The sequence below is a fragment of the Euprymna scolopes genome, chromosome 10 (assembly GCF_053919585.1).
Source record: "Euprymna scolopes isolate OS-2025 chromosome 10, ASM5391958v1, whole genome shotgun sequence".
Taxonomy (NCBI): Eukaryota; Metazoa; Mollusca; class Cephalopoda; order Sepiida; family Sepiolidae; genus Euprymna; species Euprymna scolopes.
The window spans coordinates 64512727-64540166 of record NC_136491.1 but is presented as its reverse complement, the minus strand read 5'-3'; the positions used below and the strand labels follow the sequence as shown (position 1 = coordinate 64540166).

Genomic DNA, 27440 nt, shown 5'->3' with positions numbered 1-27440 from the left:
TCTCGTGTCAAGAATAGCTTTATAAGATTTTCAATTTTTGTATCCAAGACAAAAATATTCAAATATCAACCTTCATTTGCAATTGGTTTTAATTATTCTTATCACGAAATCACCAAAGTTTTATGCAGTTTTAGAAACGGTTAACATAAATCCATTCTTACCTGTGATAAATGTATCTGTATTTGAGTTTATCGACGGGTCGCAATGTAACTGATACCTTATAAAATCTGTTGGGATCAAGTCCATCCACTTTTATACGCAACACCGGGAACATTCGCCTGCAATGAAACATGAATCAAATTCGAACAAGTGCCATCATTTTTATGTGTATATATACCACTTTTACCTTTTACTCTTTAACTCCATATAGTTGACTTTATGACCATTATGAATCGAAAATTTGATCCAATCCTCTGATGAAAAACTGATAAGCACATACGTAATCATTAGGGCTGTGAGAACAGAATATTCTTTTCATTCTTTTGACTCTCAAGTATATATCCGACTCAGTAAGACACAGTCAATCAACCGAGAACCACATCAGTCTATATAATAACATATAAGTTATTAACGGATATATACTCAAGAATCAAAACAATGAAAAGAATATGTTGTTGTCACAGCCGCAGTAATCATATATGATTCAAGAAGTCGTTTGGATATTTTAATTAGACGAACATTCAAGTTATTTAATTGGAACTAAAAGATCACACTGCCTGGCATGCATTGTTTCTCTATTGCTTTATCACACAGCGTTTGCAAAATGACTTTTGACTGAAGGCTTTGTGCAGAACCAACCACACTTTTTGATAAAACTGCTAATCTCAGTTGGGGCAATGGCTGCCACAAGACAGAGAAGACAGTAGACCTCAGGTTTTGCATCAAAGTTTCCCTTCTAGATGCATGTCTTAACAAAGATTGAGGGTGCATTTCTCCCAGTAGATTAAAAACGCCCCTAGATACAAACCTAGGGATGGTATAATAAAATTGTGGGGTCTGCGTTCGCGTCTGGCCTCCATAGAATGGAAATAGGCACAAACCTTAATAAAGACTTTTCATATCTATCTGCGTAAGTATACTTTAATAATTATGTTTCAGTTTGAAGAAATATGGTATAATAAAATTATGGGGTGTTCGTTCACACCTGACCTCCATAGAATGGAAATATGTCACAAAGTTTAACAAGGTTTTTTTAATATAAATCCACAGAATATTGTGATAAGTGTTTCAGTGTGAACAGGTATGGTATAATAAATTATGGGGTTTATCTATTCTATTTTTACTTTCAGCATATTTCGCTTTGGTTTTGATACCCCCAAATTCAACCCAAATTTACAACCCTTCCTTTTCATAACATATCATACTTTCATAAATCAGAGTCCATTTTCTGTAGACTGTTTTTGAACCCAGTCAACGACGGGTACTTTTGCTAGTATATATATATATATATATATATATATATATATATACATATATATATATATATATATATATATATATATATATATATATATATATATATATATATATAGGTACATTCAAGTTTTTTAAATATACACCTTTCTCTCATTAGATTATCTACTTTTCAAGCCGATATACTGCTTTGCTACTTACTGCTGTAACAACCGCTATATATATATATATATATATATATATATATATATATATATATATATATATATATATATATAGTAAGTAGCAAAGCAGTATATCGGCTTGAAAAGTAGAGAATCTAATGAGAGAAAAGTGTATATTTAAAAAACTTGAATGTTCACAACCCTAAGGCCTGATCAAAGAGTACAGCAAATGACTGAGGCCTCCTCAATTACGGCAAGTTGGCCCACCAACATCGTTTCTTCTTGTTACCAGATATGACTTTTGTGCAATAATCCCTACTTGACAAGTACAACTATGGCTATCTTCCAATCTTAATTATTGTCCATCTTTTAAGAGAGAAAGCGAAAAGGAATAAGAGGCTTCTTTGGAACTAGAAACATGGAGACTTGTCAGTGTTCAAGACGAAACTAGACAAACTACCGAATAATCCCTGAAAACGAAATTGTGGAGAGACATTACCTACTGGTATGAATGTTTCGGCCAAGCAGTTGTTACAGTAGTAAGTAGCAAAGCAGTATATCGGCTTGAAGGCAGTGGAGAAATCCCTTCGTTAAATGATGAACGACCCGCTCCTTGTTTTTTGTTCTCCCAACCAACAGCCAGATTATTGTAACCCCACTCCAATCGTTTTGCTGCTGCTGCTGCTGCTGCTGCTGATGATGATGATGATGATGATGATCATCATCATCATCATCATCATCAGCAGCAGCAGCAGCAGCAGCAGCATCAACAGCAACAGGTATTAGTAATATTAGCACAAAGAACACACTATTTTTTGAAAACAGATGGAGATATTGCAACCCAAACTTTGGCAGTGAAATTCATAACACTGTCATTCTATAAAACATTTTCACGGCTACCATCATTATTTTTTCTACGTTTATAATTAAAGTTTCTTTCAAAACTTCTTTTCTGGTACATTGTCGTCAACTCAACTACCTCCCGTATCCTGGTTACGACTCTAGTTATGAGTCATATTTATTCCAGATAATATTTTATGTTTTACACATGTCTCTTTTTGTCGTGACGTTTACTTCTTTTATTTTATTTCGTAACGTCAGACAAGGAAGGTGACATTACATCTGCACTGCACCACAGTGACTCCTGTTACATTGAGGTTATTTACTGTTCTGTCTCCAGACCGGGCTCTTTTTTAACAAGGGACACACGCTTTAAGAGCACCGGTGCCTCGTGCCTCGTTCTCATTCATCTCTGTGCGAGTTTTTTCATATATAGTTTTCTTTCTTATTTCTTCCCTTTCTGATCTTTCTTTAATGGAAAACTTAGCCGTTTAGGCATTCCAAATAAAAAAAAAGAAAAGGAAAAGAATGTCATATCGCTATCCTTCGAGAACTCCGTGTTCCCACGCGATCTCGCCCCAGTGTCGTTTTACGATTCTGTCCTTCCTCCCTTTTAACCGCGGAATTTGAATCAATACGAACGGACTTTACTCGACTCCATGAACTGGGCTTTCCCCGTTTAAGCCATGAGGTACGTTTAGAACATCCTATTATTCCTTTACCTGGCTATTCCTTCTATGAAGAACTCGAAACACTGTTTTTTTTTTTTTTTTTTTTTACATAGGCATCACCACATTATCAAGGCTAAGAGGCCACTCAAGGATAAGGGTTAAAGAGTGTACAGTAGAAATTGGACAATATAGTAATCATTAGTAATGAAAATTTGTTAAATTTGATAACTTATATGGAACGGCTCATCAAGAACTTATTTACGTTAGACTTGAACACAACCATATTGTAGTCAGCCGGAAAGCAGGAAAACGGAAGACAATTCCACAGGCGTGCAGTTCTAAGAAAGAAGCTTTGTTCATGGAATCTACGTTTAGGTTTAGGCACAGATAAAGAGTGGGGGGAATTATTGATAGTGTTTACAGCTAGACGAGTGTTTCTTGTGAAAGTTTGGCGAGGGGGGACCATAGATTAAAGCTCAGTCGAACACTTTCCATGAAAATAACGATACATCAGAGACAAACTCGCAACATCTCTTCTGTGAGATAGAGGTTGCAAGGAGGAGAAAAGGACATCTCCTACGAGGCTACAAAGTCTATTTTTAACTCTATCAAGACAGGACAAGTCCTTTCTAGCAGCTCCTGCCCAGATGTGGCAACATTATTCCATCCTTGGACGTACCTGGCTCTTATATAGATAGAGAATAGCATCAGTAGTGAGATATTTACCGGATCGATAGAAAGATCCCACCATTTTTCCAGCGGCCTTGGCAACAGATTTGATGTACGTGTTCGATTTAAGATTAGGAGTAATGGTCAAGCCCAGAAGCTTGTCAAAACTTGAGGCCTCCTGAAGACGAGAGCCATTCATTTCAATTGATGCCAGATGTGGATCAGAATGTTGATGATGTAAAGAGAGAAGCTTGGTTTTAGATGCATTAAAAGTAACCAGCCACTCCTTTCCCCATTGTACTACATGCTCAAGATCAGAGGAGAGAGAATTGGAGAGAACTTGGTCGTTTACTGTCTTAGATGTGCTACCATAAATGGTAGTGTCGTCAGCATAAATGTCTACAAATGATGTAAGGATGTGATTTGGAAGATCATTAATGTAGATCAGGAAAAGAGTTGGGCCCAGGATGGACCCCTGAGGGACACCGGCATTAATACTGTGAGCTTCTGATTTTTGCCCCTCAACTACTACTCTTATGAACCTATCAGAAAGAAATGATTTAATAATTGAGAAGACTTTTCCAGCTATACCATAGCTAGCGATCTAATGAAGTAAACCTTTATGCCATACCCTATCAAAGGCTTTAGATATGTCAAGAGCAATTGCCCTAGAAAGATTGCCACCATCGAGAGATTTGCTAATCCTATGCGATATAACTGTAAGCACATCTGCTGTAGATCTAGCAGAACGGAAACCATATTGAGTGTCACTAAGAAGGTTATTTTTGTTGAGATGGTTGATTACTTCTGTATTTAACACAGATTCTAGCAACTTACTCATGACGCACAGGAGACTTATTGGCCTGTACTGAGAGGGGGATGAGCGATCACCTGAATTCTTAAATACAGGGCATACTGATGAAATTTTCCAGGGAGATGGGAAACTATTCTCCTTAAGACAACGTTTAAACAGTTTTGTAAGTATGGGCGCTAGTTCATGTTGAAGTTTTTTGAGTACTATAATTGGAATACCGTCAGGGCCAGTTGCTTTACTGGAATCAAGGTTTTTGATTAGCTTGGCAACATCACGTACAGATATACGTATATCACATAGCGTGTTTTCTGATACAGGAGGAAATATTGGGGGTTGGCAGCCTTCCTCGCAAAGGGTAGAATTAGCTGCAAAGTTCTTGACAAAGAGTTTGGCTTTGTCTGATGCTGACGAGATTACCTCAGGTCCATTGATAATAGTTGGGATGGAGCACACGCTTCTGTTCAGGATTCTGTTTGCTATTTGCCAAAACTGGTGGGAACCAAGCCGCTGCTCAGCTACTTTGGACTTAACAGATTGAGCATACAACTCTCTTGCGTTCTTTATTACTTTCTTACAATGGTTGCTGGCAGTCCTGAAAGCGGCTTTAGTTTCCATACATCTATTACGTTTGAAGCAGTGGAAAAAGCGATTTCTGTGCGCAATGGAAGCAGCACATTCTGGAGAGAACCATGGCTGGCTGTTAGGTTTTTGCTGAAACTTTTTCGAGGGTATGAAACGGTCAATACCTACAATTAACCATTCCGTCAGGTCTAATACTATAGAGGACACATCCTTTTTAAACATGGAATGCAGAGGTAGATCAGATATAAATGTATGGAAGCTATCCCAGTCAGCCTTAGTGTATCGATATACTGTGCGATGGAGAGGTACGTCTGGGGACTTATTACATTTCATTTTTATCTTAATTGATACAACAGAGTGGTCGGAAGATCCAAGAGGCGACAGAACAGAAACTGAACATAGTTCAGGGCAAGTTGTGAGAAAAAGGTCTAGTAGACTCGCATACTGGCCGTCATTGTCGGGCACACGGGTGGGTTCCTGAACAAATTAAGTGAGGTCATAGGCAATGGAGAAATCATGACAGAACCTCCCCTCATCATCGGTCTTGTTTGAGTGGGTCAACCATTCGACGTTGTGAACATTGAAGTCTCCACATACGTGAATGTTAGCTGAAGGATAAGCAGATAGGACTTGGTCAATTTTCTCAGATATGCTTTTAAAGATAGTAACTCCGCTGTTGTGGGGGCGATAGAGAGTAAATATAAATGCAGTAGTGTGAGCTAAAGCAACCCGGAAGCACATATAGGGTAAGTTAGGATCTTCCCTGGAGATGTCCCAACCACATGGAAAGCTATCTTTAATATAGGCACATATTCCATGCCCATGGCGATCTTGGAGGTCAGATTTAGAAGTTAAGTTAGAGTATCCTGTTTCTGTTTATTTAATCTAGTGTGTGACTTCTATATTTAATTTGTAGAAATTCTAATTTATTATTTCCTTCTTCGTTCGCACAGAACTTATATCTTTTCTCAGACTTCTATTATTTTTATTTCATGGGCGCTTGGGTAGTTTATGCGCCGCACTAGAATAACAACCTTTAACAACGATTTAATAAAAAGAAAAAGACATTTTCTAACCGCTCCATACTTTCACCTAACGATTTAATAAAAAAGAAAAAAGAAAAGACATTTTCTAACCACTCCATACTTTCACCTAACGATTTAATAATGATAATAATAAAAAAACAAAGACATTTCCCAACCACTCCATACTTTCGTCTAACGATTTAATAATAATAAAAAAAAGGAAAGGACATTTTTTAGCCGCTCCAGACTTTCCCCTAACAATTTAATAGAGAAAAGACACTTTTCTAACTGTTACGGACTTTCACCTAACAGTTGATTGAAAAAGATAAGATATCCCAGAATCTGTTAATTTGGAAGCCTGTCCAAAACATAATTATTTTCATGTATTATTTCCTTTTGTTTAATTATGTTTTCTCCTTTTAACTATTTGTTTTGTTTTTGTTTCAGATTTTTTTACCTAATTAATAAAGCGTTTTCAACGTAATAGTTGTTTTCGTTATGTTAATTTGAGTTTATCTGTCTGCCCAACGCACGCTTTCTAAAGTTTGACTGCTAGACGGTATTGTAGGTACCTGAAAGCAAGATTCTGAGGAATAACTGCCGCGAGTTCCAGAACATTTACAATGAAAAAAATGCACCGGACAGAATTGGGCTTAAAATAAATTTGCTTAAAGCCGTTAGATTTCACAGCGCGTTTCTTCTTACTTCTAAGATTTGCAACAGCGAACAAAACAAAAACAATCAAAGAAAAACATTTAAAACGATTTACTAACCTTCCAGATTTTGTTACGATCATTTCTGTTCCAAGACGATAGAAAGATTCCCAAAGTTCATTCTGACACAATTCAACTTTAATTTTTTGTTGAATTCGGAAATCTGGAAAATACAATTAAATTATTGAACTTGATGTAAACTCATTAAACTCTTGACAAGAATATCCAGCACTGGAAATTATAAAGAGGGATAGAGAGAGATAAAGAAAAAGAAAAAGAGGTAGAAATAAAAGAAAAAAAAAACGCTAAAAAAAGACAGAGAAAAAGAAAAGAAAGGAAAATTCGAACCAATTTATTCAAATAAAAATTCAAATCATTTTGTAGTCGACTTTAAAACTTTTCTATTTATTGATCGGTTCTTGGAAAACTTGTTGAATTATAAGTTTGTCATAAGAAAATACACTTGTAATGTTTTCTATGTTAGTTGCATGCCATAATCAGATTTTTTTCTCGTACATGTGTAAGAACAATACTGAACACAGTAATGACTTACACGTATCCTTACAATGTCTTTAATCTAATCAATTCAAAAGAATGCATACTCAAAGCACGAAAATGCAATATTCTCTCTTTCACTCTCTCTTTCTCACTTTTTTTTTTCACGTTCTCTTTTTTATCTTTCTATTGCTTAGTGTTGGATGTACTTGTAAATAAGTTGTTTCAAAAGTTGACATTGCTTTCAACTGCAATGGGTGCAGATGGATTTTCCATTCTTATTCGTTCTCACAAAAGAGAGCCAAAAATAATAAAATATTGCTTCAAAATAAAACTTGATGTATTTGGTGTTCAAAAGTAATGCACCAAAACATACATGTCAAACTAATGTTTCGTTGCAGGGTCACTGGTTCGTGAAGAAAGGAAATAAACAAAAATATAACAATGGAAAGAAGGAAATTCATTCGTGTAGCAAAATATAAAAGTGACATTTAATTAAAAAAGTAAAATATGTGACCATTAGGAAAAGAGTTTATGACCCAATGAATTGCCAGATGATGGATCGTTACCCGATGACGATGATGGTGAACAACAACGACGACGACGACGACGACGACGACAAGAAGAAGAAGAAGAAGAAGAAGAAGAAGAAGAAGAAGAAGAAGAAGAAGAAGAAGAAGAAGAAGAATATTGATGTTGGCATTCTGTGGATGTGCAGCATAAATGGAGATGCCCTGATATTATTGTACCTATTTACAATGCCTCCCCACGGGGCAGAGTTAGACACCAGGGTCGTTTTTTTAACGTGGAGAAGCTAGCAGGGACGCCCGGCGTAGCTCAGTCGTAAAGTACACTTAAATATGATATTTTAATTCTTGCAGATTTCGTATATATTATTTTTATATTATTATTTATTATAACGTTGCGATTTCAAAAAAATGATATATATATATATATATATATATATATATATATATATATATATATATATATATATATATATATATATATATAGATAGATAGATAGATAGATAAATGTAACTCTTGGTTCGTTCGCAATTAATAGTCTAAAAAACCACTGGGAGGATGGCTTGCACGTTTTTGTATAATATGTTTACTATATCCATGTGTGTTTTTATATATTTCTTTTTAATTATAACATTATACTTAATTTTTCTATGATAAATAGGTGGTTTTCTTTGTACCGATAGGCCATTTTTTTTTATTTCGGGACAATTATTTATTACCGCTTCCTGTCACGTGACCAGTGTTTCCAATTTAGCGGCTTTCCTGCTAGATCCGGAGATTTCGTTTGCAATCTAGCGGGGAATTCTAGAAAATCTGGAGATATTTCGCACCCACACACCCGCAATTTTAGATTAAAAAATAAAGAAAAGCACTTGAAAATACTTTAAAACATAAAATAAATTCATTCATGTAAGTAAAAAAAAAAGTAGCATTTATTGTCTTTGGTAACAATTATTTATTGATTATTTGTTTTGCTTTTCACCTTTTTCTCGGCTAACCATTCTTAAATCTCGCTATAAAATCGATTTTTCCAAGTACATTTTAGGTGGGGGGGGAGCATTCCAACCTCCGAAGTTTAGTTTAAAATGCGATCTAAGCAACCCCGCTTAATTTAGAAGTATTTAGTCGAAAATTGTAAAAAGCAAGAAACAACAGCAAAAAAAAAACAAACAAAAAAACTTATACCAATACAGTAGAATTTAATTATCTACCAACCTAAATACTTTTAACATGCTAAAACAAAGTTTTTTGTTTTTTTATTTTTCTAATTTCAAAATATGTTGCACCATTATTGTGATGTTTAATTTGCAGTATATTTGAATTTAACTTTTATTATAAAAAGTTTGAGTTTATGATTTGTTTCTTGAAAAAAAATACCCTCTCTGAAAAAACAGGTAAAACTAGCTGATAAAATATGTAAGCCTTCTGGGGAGCTAATCGCTTCAATATAATTCCAGAAACATATAGTGAGAAAACACGGGACATTTTATATATTGAATATACTATATTTATAATTTTTTTTATTGTACGAAGTTAAAATATGGAGTTTTGGGAGGTGGGGGGTGAATTAGCGATTTTTGAAAATTTCAGATGATAAAAGTTAAAAATCTAGCGATTTTCTGGACATTTCTTTCTCCTGATCTCGCGGGTTTTTTTAAAATCTCAGTTGCCAACACTGCATCACTAAAAGGGTATTTTGGTCTCAGCACTACAGGCTTAATGTAAACAGAATGTGTTTACAACATCGGTAAATTTTCAATGGGTTTAATTACATGATTATTGATAATGTAACCATGTGATTGAAATTTGATTTAAATTAACCACACGTGGTCGCTTTCCTATCAAATATTCATCGAAAAATGGTAGGTACAGACAAAATGAATGCCGACGCTCAAAGTGTATAAACATTTTGACCCTTCCCTTTACTTAAAAATTCACCAAAAATCAGGAAATTAACCAATTTTAATGAAAATTTCAGTATTTATCAAATAATGATCGCAGAATATAATGAACTAATTATTTTTTATTTAACTCTTAGTGAAAATGTTTTATTTTGTTTAAACAAAAAAGTGCATTTACTAAAGTTATGGTTTTCAGTAGTAAATAAAAAACGCAAGAATTTATTTTTGCTTTTTTTATATAAATAAAGCATCGTAATTTGTAACAATAAAAAATAATTTTTACATGAACATTCCGAAAAAAGCCCCTAAAGTCCGTATTAATGAATTCGATATAACTCGGAGAAAAATGAATTTCTCACATACTATTCAGGAAATTAAAGATTCCATTAGATTCCTATTTCAGTCACCTAAATTATTTAGGGTGAAATGAGTTTAGGAATTTATAGCCAAACCTAAATTTTTTTTTTTTGCTTAAAAAAATAGCATTAATACAGTAAGTTATGTAAAATTTGTATAGAATGCTCTGCTTTACGGTTGTTGTAAAACTGGAACGGAAATTTGAATTTCGTTCCCTTTTAAATTCGGTACATTTTTACGTCCAACTCATCGTTCACATTCGACACATCAACTTTTATAGCTTTTCGGGTATGCTGGCAAGGTTAGGGGTGTCTATTCTGAAAGCCGTTCTAACATGGGTAGATTGGTAGGTGTGTCAGAAATTTCGTGAAAAATAGTTAATAATTCCACCCCGTCTTTCCAAGCTTATAACTCCTCGAAAAATGTAACTCAAGCCCTAATTTTTTTTTCAATTAAAGGAGCAAGGACCAAGGTTTCATTAAAAAAACAAAACAAAAAAAACAAACAACGTGTTTTTTTAAAAGGTTTTAAACGTCGAACTTTACAGGTAAATTTCTAAAAACGCTACTTTTTTGTTTTAAATTTGAATATATTATTTATTGACCCTTTTCTCTTCAATTTGTGATATATAACACTTGAGTAAATTAATTATTTACTTTTTAATAGACATTACTTTTTAATAGACATTTCAAAATGGGAGGCGTGAATTATTCGACCCCCTGTCTTTCCAAGCTTATAACTACTCGAAAAATGTAATTCAAGCCCTAATTTTTTTTTCAATTAAAGGAGCAAGGACCAAGGTTTCATAAAAGAAAAGAAAAAACAAACAACGTGGTTTAAAAAAAACTTCGAACTTTACAGGTAAATTTCTAAAAAACACTGCTTTTTTGTTTTAAATTTGAATATATTATTTATTGACCTTTTCTCTTCAATTTGTGATATATAAAACTTTGGTGTGTAAATTAATTATTTACTTTTTAATAGACACTTGAAAATGGGGGGGGCGTGAATTAAACAAAAACGTTTGCCTAAAATATTATATTCGGTTTATTGGAAAGAGCATAAAATTTCACATTGATCCTGAAAATATCGTAAAAATAGAATCAATAGAAAAATTTTGATAGATTTTTAAAGTTTAAAAATTGAAAAATATTGAGTTCGTAAAATTCATTACTGTTTAAAAAAATATTTCTATTACTTTTAAAACAACTTTAATAGTTTATTTTGAAAGTATAATCCATAAAGAAAATAAACAACCCACTTTTAAAAGAGAAATTACGAGTTTTTATATTTTATTCGCAGTTTCGTGTTAGGGGTGTCAAAAATTCCTACAAAAATTCTGATACATCTACTAGATTGGAGTGTTTATTCGTTTTAAACGTACCCAACAACCTATAAATGTCGACATTTCCAATGTGAATGGTAAGCTGGACTTATGTAAAAAATAACAAAAAGATATACCAAACTGACTTTTTCGTTTAAAAATGGAATTATTTCCCTTTCGTTATTAACATTTTTTAAAAAATATTTTGTGTTTTATATACATAAAGTACAATTGTTGAATGTTACTGTTTTGATTATATTCGTTTGGGGGGGCACAATTAAAAAATTAAGAAAGATTAAAACGAAGCGAAATTTAAGTTTCCGTTCGATTTTTACGACAACCGTAAAACAGCGCATACTCAGCAAGTTTTGTCGTAATTTATAAGCATAATGTTAAAACACTAAATCAACATTTTATTTATTTTTCTGCATAATTAATGATGGAAGTATTTTTCTGTTTATTTTCTGAACATCTGTTAAAAAAAAATAATTTGTACATTCTCATGAAAAAAAGAATCAAACTTTTCTCTACTTTCACATAACTATTTACAGTGTTCATGTAAAGCATTCATCTGTTCTTTTTATAATAAAAATTCCGTTTTCAAAGAGAAACGTTTACTGCCAAATTTCTTTAAAAAAAAAAGTGCAAGTTTTCCTGAAAAAAAAACTTTCACCTAACAATTTATGGTAAAAAATTAATCTTTTTTTATGAGGGAAAAATAACTTTTATTGATTAAAAAAATTGCAAAAAATACTAAAAGTAAATAAACGAATAAAATGCAATTTTTTTTGACGAATGTGTTCCATTTTAACAAACTGAGCCACAGCAATGCGTGGCCGGGTACAGCTAGTATATATATATATATATATATATATATATATATATATATATATATATATATATATATATATATATAGTTTTATAAAAAGTAATAGGCGGAAGTTTCTCGAGAGCTCTTTCGGCTATCATCTCGTCAGGAGTAAATCGATAGCAACCTAAATAATATTGTAACGAAAATAAACAGTTCTATTGGGGAACTTATTAAATGTGCCAAACGTACGGGGACACTAATTAAATTTATTTACGTTTGAAAACGATTAAAATATTGGCACAACGAGGGAGAAAAAAAAAGCGGGAGAAAAAATTCAAAACGCAATTTAAGACTATGAAAGCGTTAAAATCTAATACCGATATTTATATGTGTAAACCAGACAAAGGTGCAGGTGCAGAAGTGGTGATTTTGGATAAATCGGAGTACGTTGAGAAAATGGCAGTTATTCTCAATGATGGTTCGAAATTCCGTAAACTCGGCTCTGTCGAGTGGACGGATAATACTTGTAAGAACGAGGCTAAAATGCAAAGACGTCTACTTGCATTATTTAAAAAGAAGTTTTTTTGCAAGGATGTCTATGATAGGATCAGGCCCTCTGGGTCACAACGTCCCAGAATGTATGGTCTCCCCAAAATCCATAAGCAAGGTGTCCCACTGAGACCCGTTTTATCAATGGTTGGTTCAGCACAACATTCTTTGGATCAGTGGCTTGTGGAAATTCTGCAACCTGTGCGTGAGTTATACACCACGCATTGTATCCCAGATTCTTTTCGGTTCGTTGATTGTGTACGTGGGTTGGATTCAAATGCAGAAACGTCTTTCATGTGCTCATTTGATGTCTCTAGTCTTTTTACCAACATACCGTTGGATGAGACTATACGCATATGTGCCGACGCTTTATATGATGGTCGCCTGACTGCTCCACGGTTTTGTAAAGAGATTCTTATTGAACTCATTTTAATGTGTACGAAATCCGTGGAATTTAGTTTTTGTGATATTATGTACTGTCAGGTTGACGGGGTTTCAATGGGGAGTCCGTTGGCCCCAACTTTAGCGGATATTTTCGTCGGGTACTATGAATCCGTTATGTTTAATTCTACAACTAAACCCACTGCATATTTCAGATATGTTGACGACACTTTTGCTATTTTTCCTTCGCAAAGTGAAGCGTCGATATTTTTTAATAGGTTGAATTCTTTACATGGGGCTCTTAAGTTCACTATGGAAAGTGAGAAGGACAATTCGCTTCCTTTCTTGGATGTTCTTGTCGAACGCTCAAGGGTGGGGGGGCTTTCTCACTACAATTTATAGAAAGCCGACATTTACTGGCCTATATGTGAACTGGTTGTCTTTTGTACCTAAATCACGTAAGGTCGGCTTAATTAATACTTTGGTACATAGAGCCCTCATGATTTGTTCGCCTAACAGATTAGATGTTGAACTCGATAAGATCAGGGAAATATTCATCAATAATGGTTATCCTGTTGACCTTATTGATGACTGTATTTTCAAAAAGGTTGCGGATTTTAAATCCTCTAAAAAGTTTGGACCCTTGAAATGCCCGGTTTATTTTAAATTACCGTGGATTAGGGAGGGGAGTAATAGAATTTCCAAACAGATTCGAAGAAGTATTTACGACTGCTTCAATTCGGTGTCCTTGCGTTTGGTACATACTACGAGACCTGCTTTTCCATCTTTTCGCAAGGATAGTTTGCCTTACATCCAAAATAGTAACATTGTATATCAGTTTAGATGCCAGTGCGATGCTGGTTATGTTGGGCGAACATCCTTGCACCTTTTGACTCGTATAAACCAGCATGTTCCATCGAAGATCAGACAAGGGAGGATGGGGTCTGGTGGTCTCCCTCCTTCTGCAGCCTTGGACTCTGCTATTGGCCAGCATTTGGTTGACAACCCGTGCTGTGCCGATAGATATAAAATAGATTGGTTCGAGGTGCTACATAGAGCGGACTCCAAAAACCATTTAAAGATTTTGGAGGCCGTCTCTATCGCGGTGCGTCAACCTTCTTTGTGCCGGCAAAAAGAAACATCAAACGGATTGTTTCTCTTTGGGGAATTTTGAATTTTTTTCTCCCGCTTTTTTTTTCTCCCTCGTTGTGCCAATACTTTAATCGTTTTTAAACGTAAATAAATTTAATTAGTGTCCCCGTACGTTTGGCACATTTAATAAGTTCCCCAATAGAACTGTTTATTTTCGTTACAATATTATTTAGGTTGCTATCGATTTACTCCTGACGAGATGATAGCCGAAAGAGCTCTCGAGAAACTTCCACCTATTACTTTTTTTAAAACTATATACAAACCTCTAAACATTTATATATATATATATATATATATATATATATATATATATATATATATATCAGAAGAGTAGAGAAGGTGCTAGGTAGCATGGAGAAGATGCGGCGTCTAGCGTAGGGTTCATTAGGGACGAAAAAGATTAAGAGGAATTATAGAATGTTGGAGGAAGCTTTATTGAATTCTAAATAAATAAAGGAGAAGCTTGTTATATAGAGTATGATATATAAGATCGTATATGGTCTTTAACATAGTGTTGAGTTTAAATAGTAAATGTTTTAGGATTAAATTGGGGGTGTATTGTTGCTGCGTGGTAATTTATTTTAACGGTTTGTGGAGTGGTATTTTTAACAGGTGCAACCTAAACGGCAAATGGCGGCTATAAAATCGCTTATAATTTGGGGGAGGGGGGTTATGCAAAGTTGTAATATTGATTAGTTAATATGCGGCATATTGATAATATAAAAATAGGTAAGAATATCAGTAAGTTAATCAAATAATGAATTAATAAAAATATTTAAGGAAAAGTTTATGATAAGTAAATAATACACACACACACACACACACACACACACACACACACACACACACACACACAAATACACACACACATACACATGTACACATACGCACACACATCAATGGGAGAAGAGAACATGCATGAGTATATATACATACACAAATACATAAATATATATATATATATAAGCTTCGGATCAAAAAAGATAATAATTAAAGAGAGAATTAGTGAGAAGTAAATATAAAAGAAAAAATATAATATATGTAGATGGTAAATTAAATAATTAGTTAAATAATGTAGATGGTAAATAGATAATTAGTTGTTAACAAGTAAATAATAGACAGAAGAGCAAGTCATGGAATACCAATTTTGATAAAGACGTAACTAAAACATTAGAAATCCAAACCTAGCAATCAAATAAGCCAATAAGAAACTATGAGGCGAGAACTCTGAGTGATTGGCAGATTATAAGGATAAACATATTACTGAAAGTTATGGGTTGTAAATGTGGGGTAGATAGGGCTACGGGGTCATATATGAGTGTATAGTATTCATGTTAAGGGACTGATACTTAAGGGGCTTAGGGGGTAAAGTTAGGAGGGGTTTGGAAGGTATTGTGGAGGTAGGCGGGGTGGAGGCAAATTTTTGGTGTGAGAAGGAGGCGGTGTAGGGAAGAGAAAGTGGAAGCCGATTTATAGAGAAGTGAGGTGTAAAATGCGGTGTGTTAATTAAAGCCAGTCTTGTGTGGTGTTATGAGGAGGAAGGAGGGTTAAGATGTGATAAGGGTTGGGATTTAGGTTTTAAATAATGAAATGAGGAGTGAGTTAGGCAAAGAAGGATACAGTTAAAAAGTGGTGGGGATAAATAAGTGGGGGTTCTGTGATGGGTTCTTTTAGAATGTATGGGGGTATGTAAATCACTAAACTCCCCATGTTACTTATGCTTAACTGAAAAATTACTGATTACTAATTTTAGAGATAGAGACAAACTTTTAAATAAAAAACCGAAACCTCACTTAATTGCAAACATTATAAATCCCTACCCTTTAGTAACTTCTTCCCCTTCTAACAATACCTATAAACCACCCCTAAAATAAAATACTATACCGTTTGCATACCAATAACGTAATTGCCCAATTATAAGAAACACACAACTCACTTGATCCTTAATTACACACACCCTACTTACAACCGGAACTGTATATACCCCCATACATTCTAAAAGAACCCCATCACAAAACATATGAAGAATTCTTGATATAATTATTTATAAAAAAAAAATAGATTGCTGGTGTGCCATCAGCTATAATCAAAACCGAAACCAAAACTTATGAAGAATTATTGGTAAAATTATTTATAACAAAATAAATAACTTGAGTGCAATCAGCTATAATCGAAACCGAAAAAGAACTCATAAAGAATTTTTGGTAAAATTATTTATTACAATAAATGGAAGTCCATAACAATTAAACGACAGTCACTCGGATGTAAGCGTGACACACAAAATAAATAACATACACATGCTATTCTATTAATATATAATAGATGATGACGACTACAACGACGACAGAAGTATTTTTTGATCTTTTCGGTGGACATTATGCGTGCTTGATGGATGTCTGTTGTGGTTTGCTTATGGCATCATTGCTGGAAATGGTTATTAAGTTAAGATGTTTTGTTGAACCTAATTTTCTAACAATCAATATTAAATCAATGATTCAGTATCTTTTCGTTCATTCCTTTTAGATTAAGTTTTTGAGATGTTACAAACTGTGGTTAAGTTTGGATAATCTGCTATTCTCTGGCCATTGTTTGTATTAATAACACATTGAAATCATTGTCTGTATCACTAACACATTGAAATCATTGTCTGTATCACTAACACATTGAAATCATTGTCTGTATCACTAACACATTGAAATCATTGTCTGTATCACTAACACATTGAAATTATTGTCTGTATCACTAACACATTGAAATCATTGTCTGTATCACTAACACATTGAAATCATTGTCTGTATCACTAACACATTGAAATCATTGTCTGTATCATTAACACATTGAAATCATTGTCTGTATCACTAACACATTGAAATCATTGTCTGTATCACTAACACATTGAAATCATTGTCTGTATTAATAACACATTGAAATCATTGTCTGTATCACTTACACATTGAAATCATTGTCTGTATCACTAACACATTGAAATCATTGTCTGTATCACTAGCACATTGAAATCATTGTTTGTATCACTTACACACTGAAATCATTGTCTGTATCACTAACACATTGAAATCATTGTCTGTATCACTAACACATTGAAATCATTGTCTGTATTAATAACACACTGAAATCATTGTCTGTATTAATAACACATTGAAATCATTGTCTGTATCACTAACACATTGAAATCATTGTCTGTATCACTAACACACTGAAATCATTGTCTGTATCACTTACACATTGAAATCATTGTCTGTATCACTAACACATTGAAATCATTGTCTGTATCACTAACACATTGAAATCATTGTCTGTATCACTAACACACTGAAATCATTGTCTGTATCACTAACATTGAAATCATTGTCTGTATCACTAACACATTGAAATCATTGTCTGTATCACTAACACATTGAAATCATTGTCTGTATTAATAACACATTGAAATCATTGTCTGTATCACTAACACATTGAAATCATTGTCTGTATTAATAACACATTGAAATCATTGTCTGTATCACTAACACATTGAAATCATTGTCTGTATCACTAACACATTGAAATCATTGTCTGTATCACTAACACATTGAAATCATTGTCTGTATCACTTACACACTGAAATCATTGTCTGTATCACTAACACATTGAAATCGTTGTCTGTATCACTAACACATTGAAATCATTGTCTGTATCACTAACACATTGAAATCATTGTCTGTATCACTAACACACTGAAATCATTGTCTGTATCACTAACATTGAAATCATTACTTGCTGAAGCAGCTGATTATGGTGATTGGTCTTTCAACTAAGAATGGAGGCACAAACAAAAATACAGCAATGACAAAGAAGGGCAAACAAAATTGTGTGTGCGGTAAAATATAAAGGTGGTGTTTATTTCAAAGAAATAAAATAAGTGACAATTAGGAAAAGAGTTCATGGTTCAATGAATTGCTAGAAAAAAGGGTGGATTGTTATCGTATGATAATTAAACAAATTCATGATTCATCATCACCATCATATCGTATGAACCCAATATTCTATTGTTGCAATTGGTTTCCCCAATACTTTACTCGTCAGAATTATTTCTATAAAGACATCGGGTACTTACGGGATGGACTACAAGAAGGTTGCCAACATCCTAATTGAAAGTGATTTTTGTGGAATGAACTTGATTCAAATTTGGAACACCCATGTCATCAGTCTGTGTCGTTAACCACCAGACCATCGTCACCTCTCTTATGATTCAATGAATCAGCATGAAACGATGCAGTAGTAGCAGTAGTAGTAGTAATAGGAGGGGATTATGAGGAGGAGGAAGAAGAAGAAGAAGAAAAAGAAGATCACCATCAACATCATTGCTATCCTGGTCGAAGGGTCTCCTGGGTGATGATAGCGATGCATGTATCGCTTGATAAACCCTGAATGAAATGTCCTGTATTTTCACAGGGAGCTGTTGATATCACATGAAGATGTGGACATTCCTGAGGCATAATGAAATGCCCCAAGTTTGGTGCGCATAGATGTGATCAAGAGCTGGTAAAAGAAAAGACATTAAGTTGACGAGTACTGAAAAAGGCAGACCGTCGACGGAAACTGAAAAAGCAGGGCAATGCCAGATGAAGGAGCTGAAGAAGTTCAGCATGAGTAAGAAGGATTCATCAGAAAATGCAAGATGACGTCAGTACAAGAGGACAAGCTGTAGAGATTGATGATGCATGCATTAGTTGATAGCTGCTGAAGTTGCTGTGATTGTAGTGATGATGAAGGCAGTCATTGTTGAAATGGTGTAAAAGAAGAGAAGGTTGTTGCTGTCATCATTGTTATAGTACATGTAAAAATATCGTTCTGATTAGCAGAGATTCAATGGGAAGATGGCTGCTGCGGATGTCACAGTCGCAGTGGTGAAATGGCACTATAATATCTTGCAAACATTCGTGGAGTAAAGTACAGTCGGCAGAGACTGGAAAAAAAATGGTCGCATCAGATATCAGATGTCAGGAATCATTGTCCTCAAATGAGCGGCTAAGTGAAAAGATACCCTTATTATATACTGTCTCTGTATGTTGATATACTACTTTTGTGGGAGCTGATTGGTCAATTTCAGTGACCATATGCACAGAAAGAAACTGTTGTTTTCTGTTACACGGGCTAAAGTATTCATGAATGCCGAATAATAATCATGGCCGTCACGACAATATAATTAAAGAGCAGGTGCATCAAACATCTTTTGGTATCCGTACTCGAAAACACATCAATGAAATCGATGGGGATAGAAAAGAGACTGGCTGCATATCGCACCAGCAGAACTGATTTGGTGATGGTGATACAACTGACCACATGTTAACACAATTAATCTGGGCAGATAGGAAAAGTAGACAAACAATGTTGTCACCATATCGGTCAAATCAAAAGGAGGTGTAGAGAAGGTCAATTGGCAAACATGTCACCTCAACAAGTACATGCTTAATAAAGCCCTAAGTTTGCTGTACACAGTACAGTAAACCGAGTCGACCGAGTGGGTTCTATCTATACTCGTGTAGACATCACAGATTCTCCCTCTTTTGTGTTCACATTATCTCTCTCCTCTTTTGAACTGATGCTTGCATACGTTTGGGATTTTCTGTGGCGTTTTATTTGTTATATGGAGATTCGCTTCTTCTTACTCCTTTTCCTCACTTTCTCTCGCATGTTCTCTATCTTTCTTAAAGGTCGTCGCCAAAAGGAAAGTCGTCATCTCTTGGTTGTTGGTGAGTCTTGTCTTCATGGATTTTTTCATTAGTGATGTGTCTCATCAAATAAGTTTGTCATCTTGCGTCGTAATTGCAGATTCGCCTCTGCATTCTTTTATTCTTCATGGTGGTGCTAAATTGGTGTTAGCTTGTGTTTACTTTGTTTAAGTAGCATAACATTCCGATTACATAATCCCTGCTAGGAAAAAGTCTACAGATATCTACATGGAATATTTCTCAGGAGCCTTTTATTTCATCGAAATGCACTGGAAATTGGTTTCCCTTCAGGTCTAATGTTGTGCATGGAATACATCGACTTATGGCAATCTCTGTCTTTGTCTATACTGGGCCACCATACCTTAGTTCTGAGTAGGGCTTTTGTTTTCATTATTCCCATGTTTCATGTGTCAATTTCAGGATTCGTTTCTGTGGGGTATGATGATTCTGGCTACATATATGACTACGTCTCGTTTTGTTGTCAGTTACGTGTTTAAAGGGATCTGTTAACTTTATTGGTTCAGTCCATTTGTTGTATTGCATTTTTTTTTCACTTTTGTGACGGTTGTATCCTGTTGAGATTCATCCATTATTTCCGATAAGGTGATTTATTCTGAAATACTGTTAGCCACAATTCTGTTGATAAACCCTTCGGCAATATCTTCTTCAGGTACGACTACTTTTTGATACCCTAAAAGTTGCTGAGAGAGTATGTCGGGTTATCTTTATTATCAATGTGTTTTATTGTGCAATCATATTGTTGCACATGTAAAATCCATCGCAGAATATGTGCAGAGGGTTATATTTAGGATTGAAGATAGTTGTTACAGTTTGATGGTCGATCATTATAAGAACGTTCTTTCTGTAAAGCTAAAAGGGGAACGTTTATCAAGCTCATACAATTGCTAGGGCTTCTCTTTCTAATTGATAGTACTGTCGTTCGTCTGGGTGCGTAGCTGATGGGACTGAGTGTCCCTTGTTTTGGCAAACATGACAGATGTTTGCAGTTTTGGATCAAACTACATGAGCGGTTTGTTCTGAATGATTGAATTCTTCAGCATAAGAAAACATTATTCTTTTTTTTTACTGGTTCACGTTGCTAGTCATGGAATAAACTTTGCGAGGTAATTGATTAGGCCTAAGATTCTTCAGAGTTTTTGAAATTTCTGATTGTTTTTATTGTCAAGTCAGTCGGTTTGATTCCTATATTGAACACTATAAAACCATGGAATTCGATTTATTCACTGTGGAATATGCTTTTGTGCTCTGCAATTTTGAGGTTGTTTTCCTTCAATGTGCTTAATACTATATCTAGGGTTCTGTTATGTTCTCTTGTGTCTTTGCCACAGATTAGAATATTGTCTGCCCAATTGTATCAGTTAGGGATTTTCTGAAGAATTTGTCGAAGTAATCGTTACTATTCTTTGGTCGCAGATGTAGGCACATTTCATAAAATGAAACACACGCTTGTCAACTGATATCCAAATATTGCTGTTGGACTTCGAAATGTAACAATATTGCCAGTTACAGTGGCATCTTGTGAACGCAGTTTCTGTAAATTGAAACTAATTTTTTTTAATATTTCATGAACAGTTGAATAAAGTACTCACACACATTTCCGTACACAAAACATACAAATTAACAGATAGTATACAAAAAATACGTTTATCTGGGGTTTATTAACCATTAAAGAGAATACAAATTAACGCAACCTAAAAACCTGTTTGAATTTCCATTATTTGCCACCCAAGTGAGTTCCATATTTATTCTTAATAATGGAATTAACTTGATTTAAATCAACATATATGTTTTGAGTAGTTTTCATTTTTTATCTGCTTTCTCATTGTTGATCATGTCATTTGTTTTTGTTATTGTTAACAGATTTGTGAAATAATTATATTATTCAACAGAAGGCTGCAGTTGCATCAATTATATTTGAAGTAAAATATTTTTTAACAGATCATGAGGGAGCAATTGCTGCTGTAAAAGTATTAGATCAAATTTGTTGCTTTGGGGTAAGTTCAGACTAGCTCCAATAATTGCATTAATTGAAAACAATTCACACAGTTTTCTTTAAAAGTTATGAAGTTTGCCTTTATTGCATCTTAATTGCGATGTAGTAGGTGTATCAGAAACGGCCATCAAAAATGCGTGATAAGAACTTTAATATCTTTCTAAGCTTATAACTACTTGAAAAATGCCATTAAAACCCTAATTTTTTTTCAATTAAAGGAGCAAAGACCAAATTAAAAAAAAAAACAGGTTTAATAGCAAATCATGCAATATTTGTTTTTTAAATCGATTTTCTTTAAAAAAGATTTAAAGAAAATCAATGAAATTTTACTTACTTCGATTATAAAAAATATATATAAATTAAAAAAAATCACTTACCTATAAAAAGTACTATTCAATGGGTACTTTCATTCTTCACTGTTAAGAATTTATCCATATTTATATTTTATATTCCATGTCCTTTTTAAATAAAATATTTTTTAAGCAAGTATAAAAAAAACGCACGATCAGATGTTTCTCACAGTTGAAATAAAGGGAGACAACTGTCTGCTTTTTTTCACGTTGAATCTTCGATGGCCCTAAGCGTCACAGTTAATGTCTCTTTCTATTGCGTGCTGTAAACCAAAATTAGTATATTTGGACCACTGTAGGTGAAAACTGAACGCATTCACTTAATAGTTTTTGCCGTTTAAAAACAAACCCACTCCACCGATTTAAAAAAGATTTTCTTAATGAAATACATGAGTTTTTGATTAACATATTTTATTTCTACTTCAACGAGTGATTTTTTTTAATATCTAAAAAAAAAGAAAACATTGAATGAAATAGAAAAAATTGCCATCAGCATCTGACATTTACTTGAGAATGTAAGCATCACATGAGTTTTCATGTAAAATTTTTTTTTTTTAAATCAATGTGGTTTTAAAAAAAACAGGTTTTACACTTTGGACTTTACAGGTAAATTTCCAAAAAAACACTTCTCTTTTTTGTTTTAAATAAGAATATTTTATTTATTGATATTTTATCTTCAATTTGTGATATATAAAACTTTGGTGCGTAAATTAATTATTTAAATCTTAATAGACATTTCAAAATTAAAAAAAAACGTTTGTCTAAAATATTATATTTAATTTATTGGAAAGAGCATAAAATTTCACATTGACTCTGTTTAAAGTTTAAAAATTGAAAAATATTTAACTCGTAAAATTCAATTGATTTCATTACGTAAAAAAATGGCTGCATGAAGGTGCGCTGGCACTTTGTAAACACTATTTTTTTTTTAAATAAAAAATAATATTTCTATTATTTTTCAAACAACTTTAATAGTTTATTTTTTTCCATAAAGAAAATAAACAACCCACTTTAAAAAGAGAAATTACGATTTTTTTTATATTTTATTCGTAGTTTTGTGTTAGGGGTGACAAAAATTCCCCCAAAATTCTGATACACCTAGCGATAGTAGTCTTTTAGCACTTAATGACTTTCTCTTACATCGTGACATTTTAAAATGATTTGATTACTTTCAGCAACATTCCGTTACTACTATTAACGATTTAATTCGTTTTTTCCTCCTCCACTTCCAATACAAACACTTTCTGACACTCCCTCTATTTTTTCAAAATAAACTACGGAAGCTAATTTTTGAAAGTATATCAAATTATCTGTGGCAAAATACTTTGAATGTTACGTCCATTTTTTTTTTTTTTTTAATTCCCATTTAAAAAATTATAGAAGATTGGGAACGGAAACACATTGAAATGGCTATAAAAATAGCTAAGAAATACTAAAAAGTAAATAAAAGTTGTAAAAACGTTCGTCATGTATAGCTTCAAAACACCAATTCTGCGATCTCTTCAAAACATTTTTTCGAGTTGTTTAAAGTACCATTTAGTGTGTGTTCAGTATCTTGGGGAGGGGGGGGGCGAACATTGTATTTTGTGGGTAGAGGGGCCGCAAGGCGCATTTTGCGAGGGGAGGCGCGCATAAATGCTAAGCACAACACTGTACATAAATGGCCTGGCAAGACCACAGGGGAGACAACCGAAGCAGCAAAACCGAAACTGCCTGCCAGGATACTAAATATACAAATGTAGAGGAGACAACCGAAGCAACAAAACCGAAGTTGCTTGCCAGGACACTCTATATACAAATGTAGACAAATTTAGGCATGTTTTATTGGTTTGAAAATATAGTTTTTTTTTAATAAATAGTCATAAAATTTTAACTATAGAATAGTATTGTAATCTTCAAAAATCCTGCACATTTTCATAGAACCAAAGCTATGAGCATTTCAATATTCAATTTGGCTACGAGTATAGATATGTCCCTATATAGATATACTACTTTTTTGGCAATTTTATGTTCGAAATCTCAGCAACTATTGATCAGAATTTAACAAATGAAAGCTCGTTGGAAAGCTAATGAGTGGACTATGTGACATTTGCCCTTAAGGCCGTATATTATTATTTCAAAAAGTGGGGGATCACTTTTCTATATTAATTTAACGTAAAATAAGAACCAACTTTATGGCCACTGTTTTTTTTTTTGGGGGGGGGGGTCTCTTATTTTTTTTTTTAGAGCTGGCCTGGTAGACCAACACAAAACCTACCTTAACAATCTTGTTTTTTTTTATGGGTTATCGAGTGTGCTGGAAACGAATATCGCATTTAAATTTTCTATAAATAAGTATTTTTCCGGGTATTAAGCAAAAATATGCGCGCTTGTGCATACAACAATGGCCACTACTCATAGCATGCAGAATTACATTGCACAATATCCGGGAAAAACTTATTTGCGGAAAATTCATCTGCGATATTTGTTTTCAGCATACTCAAAAACCTATAGAAAATAAGTTTTTCAAGGTAGGTTTTATGTTGATCTACCAGGTCACAATTATATAATAAACACCACCTCTAAATAAAATAACAGACGCTCCCCCAACAAAAAAAAAAGCTGGTTATAAAGTGGGTATTCATTTTACGTTAAATTAATATAGAAAAGTGATTCCCCAGTTTTTAAAACTACAATTTCTTCATATCTTGAAAACTACTGGTTTTCTGGGATTTTAATTATTATTTTTGTTTTCAGTACACTCAAAAACTTATAATAAATTTTAAAAGATTTTTGGTAGGTGGAAAGATACTGCACCTTTATCAATGTTTCAATCATAGTCATTTGTTTTCCTAGTTTTGCATATGAATTACAAAATATCTCATATTTCCCCAAAACCTTTGGCCTTTATGGAGAGGAGACTAAAACTTGTTGCTATGGTTTCAAATGATCTGAAATAACAGCAAGGAGGGTTTTTTTTTCCAAATATTTCTCATATGTTACATCTCTTCTCTTTTGGGAATAGGGTATAACTATGAATATCTACAGTATCAAACAATCCTTATAAACTATGAAATTTACTTATGTATGAAAACCAAACTAAGCAAAGGATAACGACGGTAAATAACTATTCATTTTCATTTTATTTACTTTTATTTATTTATTTTTTTAATAAAAAATATTTCACAAACTTCAGCATGCTAGATTACCGATATGTCTCTCATATATATATATATATTTCATGATTTTCTTGGGGGTACAAAACTTTATTAAGGCAATCATGAAGGGAAGACGTATTTCTTCGGAATTCATTTTATATTAAAAAAATAGACCGAGGAGAAAAGGAAAATGGATAGCGACTAAAAAATAAAAGTAGGAAAATAGAAAAAAAAAAAATCAAAACGAGTCAATTGACATGTTTCGCCCTCACTCATCAAAATTGGAATCAAGGGATTTATTTTTTAGTGATTTGTTTTCCGTAATGATAAAATCTAAAAAAAGAGACGGGAGCAAGAGCAATCGTATGGGGATGAATTTTAGAGGCTGATCATGTTCAAACCCAACAAACAGTCCTTTTGCTTACAACGGGAAGGCTTCCTAAGGCGAACATGAACAGTATCCAAGACTTTTAGATGATATACGGAGTGAGCTCGACTCAATACGGAGAAAGAGTCGATGCTGAAGTTTGTTGCACAATCCCGGTATTTAATATATATATATATATATATATATAATACCACTTTACAATGAACAAATGCTCATATTGTTGATCATTTGGTAACAATTTGCATACAATTATTTCTAATGCTGGTATATAACTATATAATAGTTCATTAATTATAATTTTGCACAAGTGGGCCATTCATCAGCGCATAGAAAAATCCAATTTTTACAAGTTTCCACAGCCTATGAACAGGACCCTTTTATTAACATGGCAGTATTCCCTTTTTTATCCACAAGCATATATATGTAATGCATCAAGCAACCATTATTAACATTGTATAAAATACACCCGCCTTTACATTCCCTTAACGTCTGTATGAGTATCAACTTTCATTGATTGCTTTTCTCCATGCTTTATTTAGTAAAAAATTTACGACAAATTTATTCTTCGACAATGAATACAAAAATTTAAAGTTTGTCAAATAATAAATTTGCTGTAAATTTTTTAATTGACTGAATTTAAATAAAGTTTCAGTTATACTAGTGTTTTATCTCGTATATTGAGCTTCTTTATCTGGTTGGGTTGTCTTATAGATATTGATATTAATATTTATATGGACTTTAATTTTACAGTATTATAGAATCTGTAACTCGAAGGTATTTCAAAGCTTCTGTCAATTATATATATATATATATATATATATATATATATATATATATATATATATATATATATATATATATATATATATATATATATTATACTTTTATGGTTTTCTTGTAAATATGTTTTTCCAGTTATAGCAGGAGAGACAATAATATAATATAGATAGTACAATATAAGAGAATGTAAGCTAAGCAAAATACAGTTAAACTTTCCTTCTCCACTTCATCTAGCTTAACCAAAACTGATGAAGTTTAAACCAGTATAATTCATGAGTGATGCTGCACTTGTGGTTGCTTCGTTTGAGGAAGCTCAACGTCTTTGCTGCTTGCAAGGCATTCTGATTAACCATAAGCACAACAAAACTAAACTTCTTCATCATCCAGCTCCAGTACCAAAATAAATTGGGAGTGTCAAGCAAAACTCGCCTGTGCATGTATTCCCCGAGGTGCCAATTCAAGTTGACGATATTAGTTTGAGATATGCCAAAAACTTTAATTGCCTCAGCATTAAAGTAAACACTTGTGGAATGCTTGATGATGAGATAGTCAATAAAATTACAAAAGCCTCAGGAAACTTTGCCATCGACTTTGGAAAGTTCGGGGTATTAGACTTCAAATGAAGATAGAGGTCTACAAGCTGTAGTTCT

General features: G+C 33.4%; 1 protein-coding gene across 1 annotated transcript in view; it reads right to left on the bottom strand.

Annotated features, from left to right (window-relative positions):
• Positions 1-27440, bottom strand: part of LOC145286412 (T-box transcription factor TBX22-like) — a 113857-nt gene that overhangs the window by 71097 nt on the left and 15320 nt on the right. The window contains exons 2-3 of the mRNA XM_080135334.1: positions 6952-7054; positions 162-278 (exon numbers count right to left, since the gene is read on the bottom strand). Coding sequence (XP_079991460.1) covers positions 162-278; positions 6952-7054 — 220 coding nt within the window. The remainder of the gene's footprint in view (positions 1-161; positions 279-6951; positions 7055-27440) is intronic.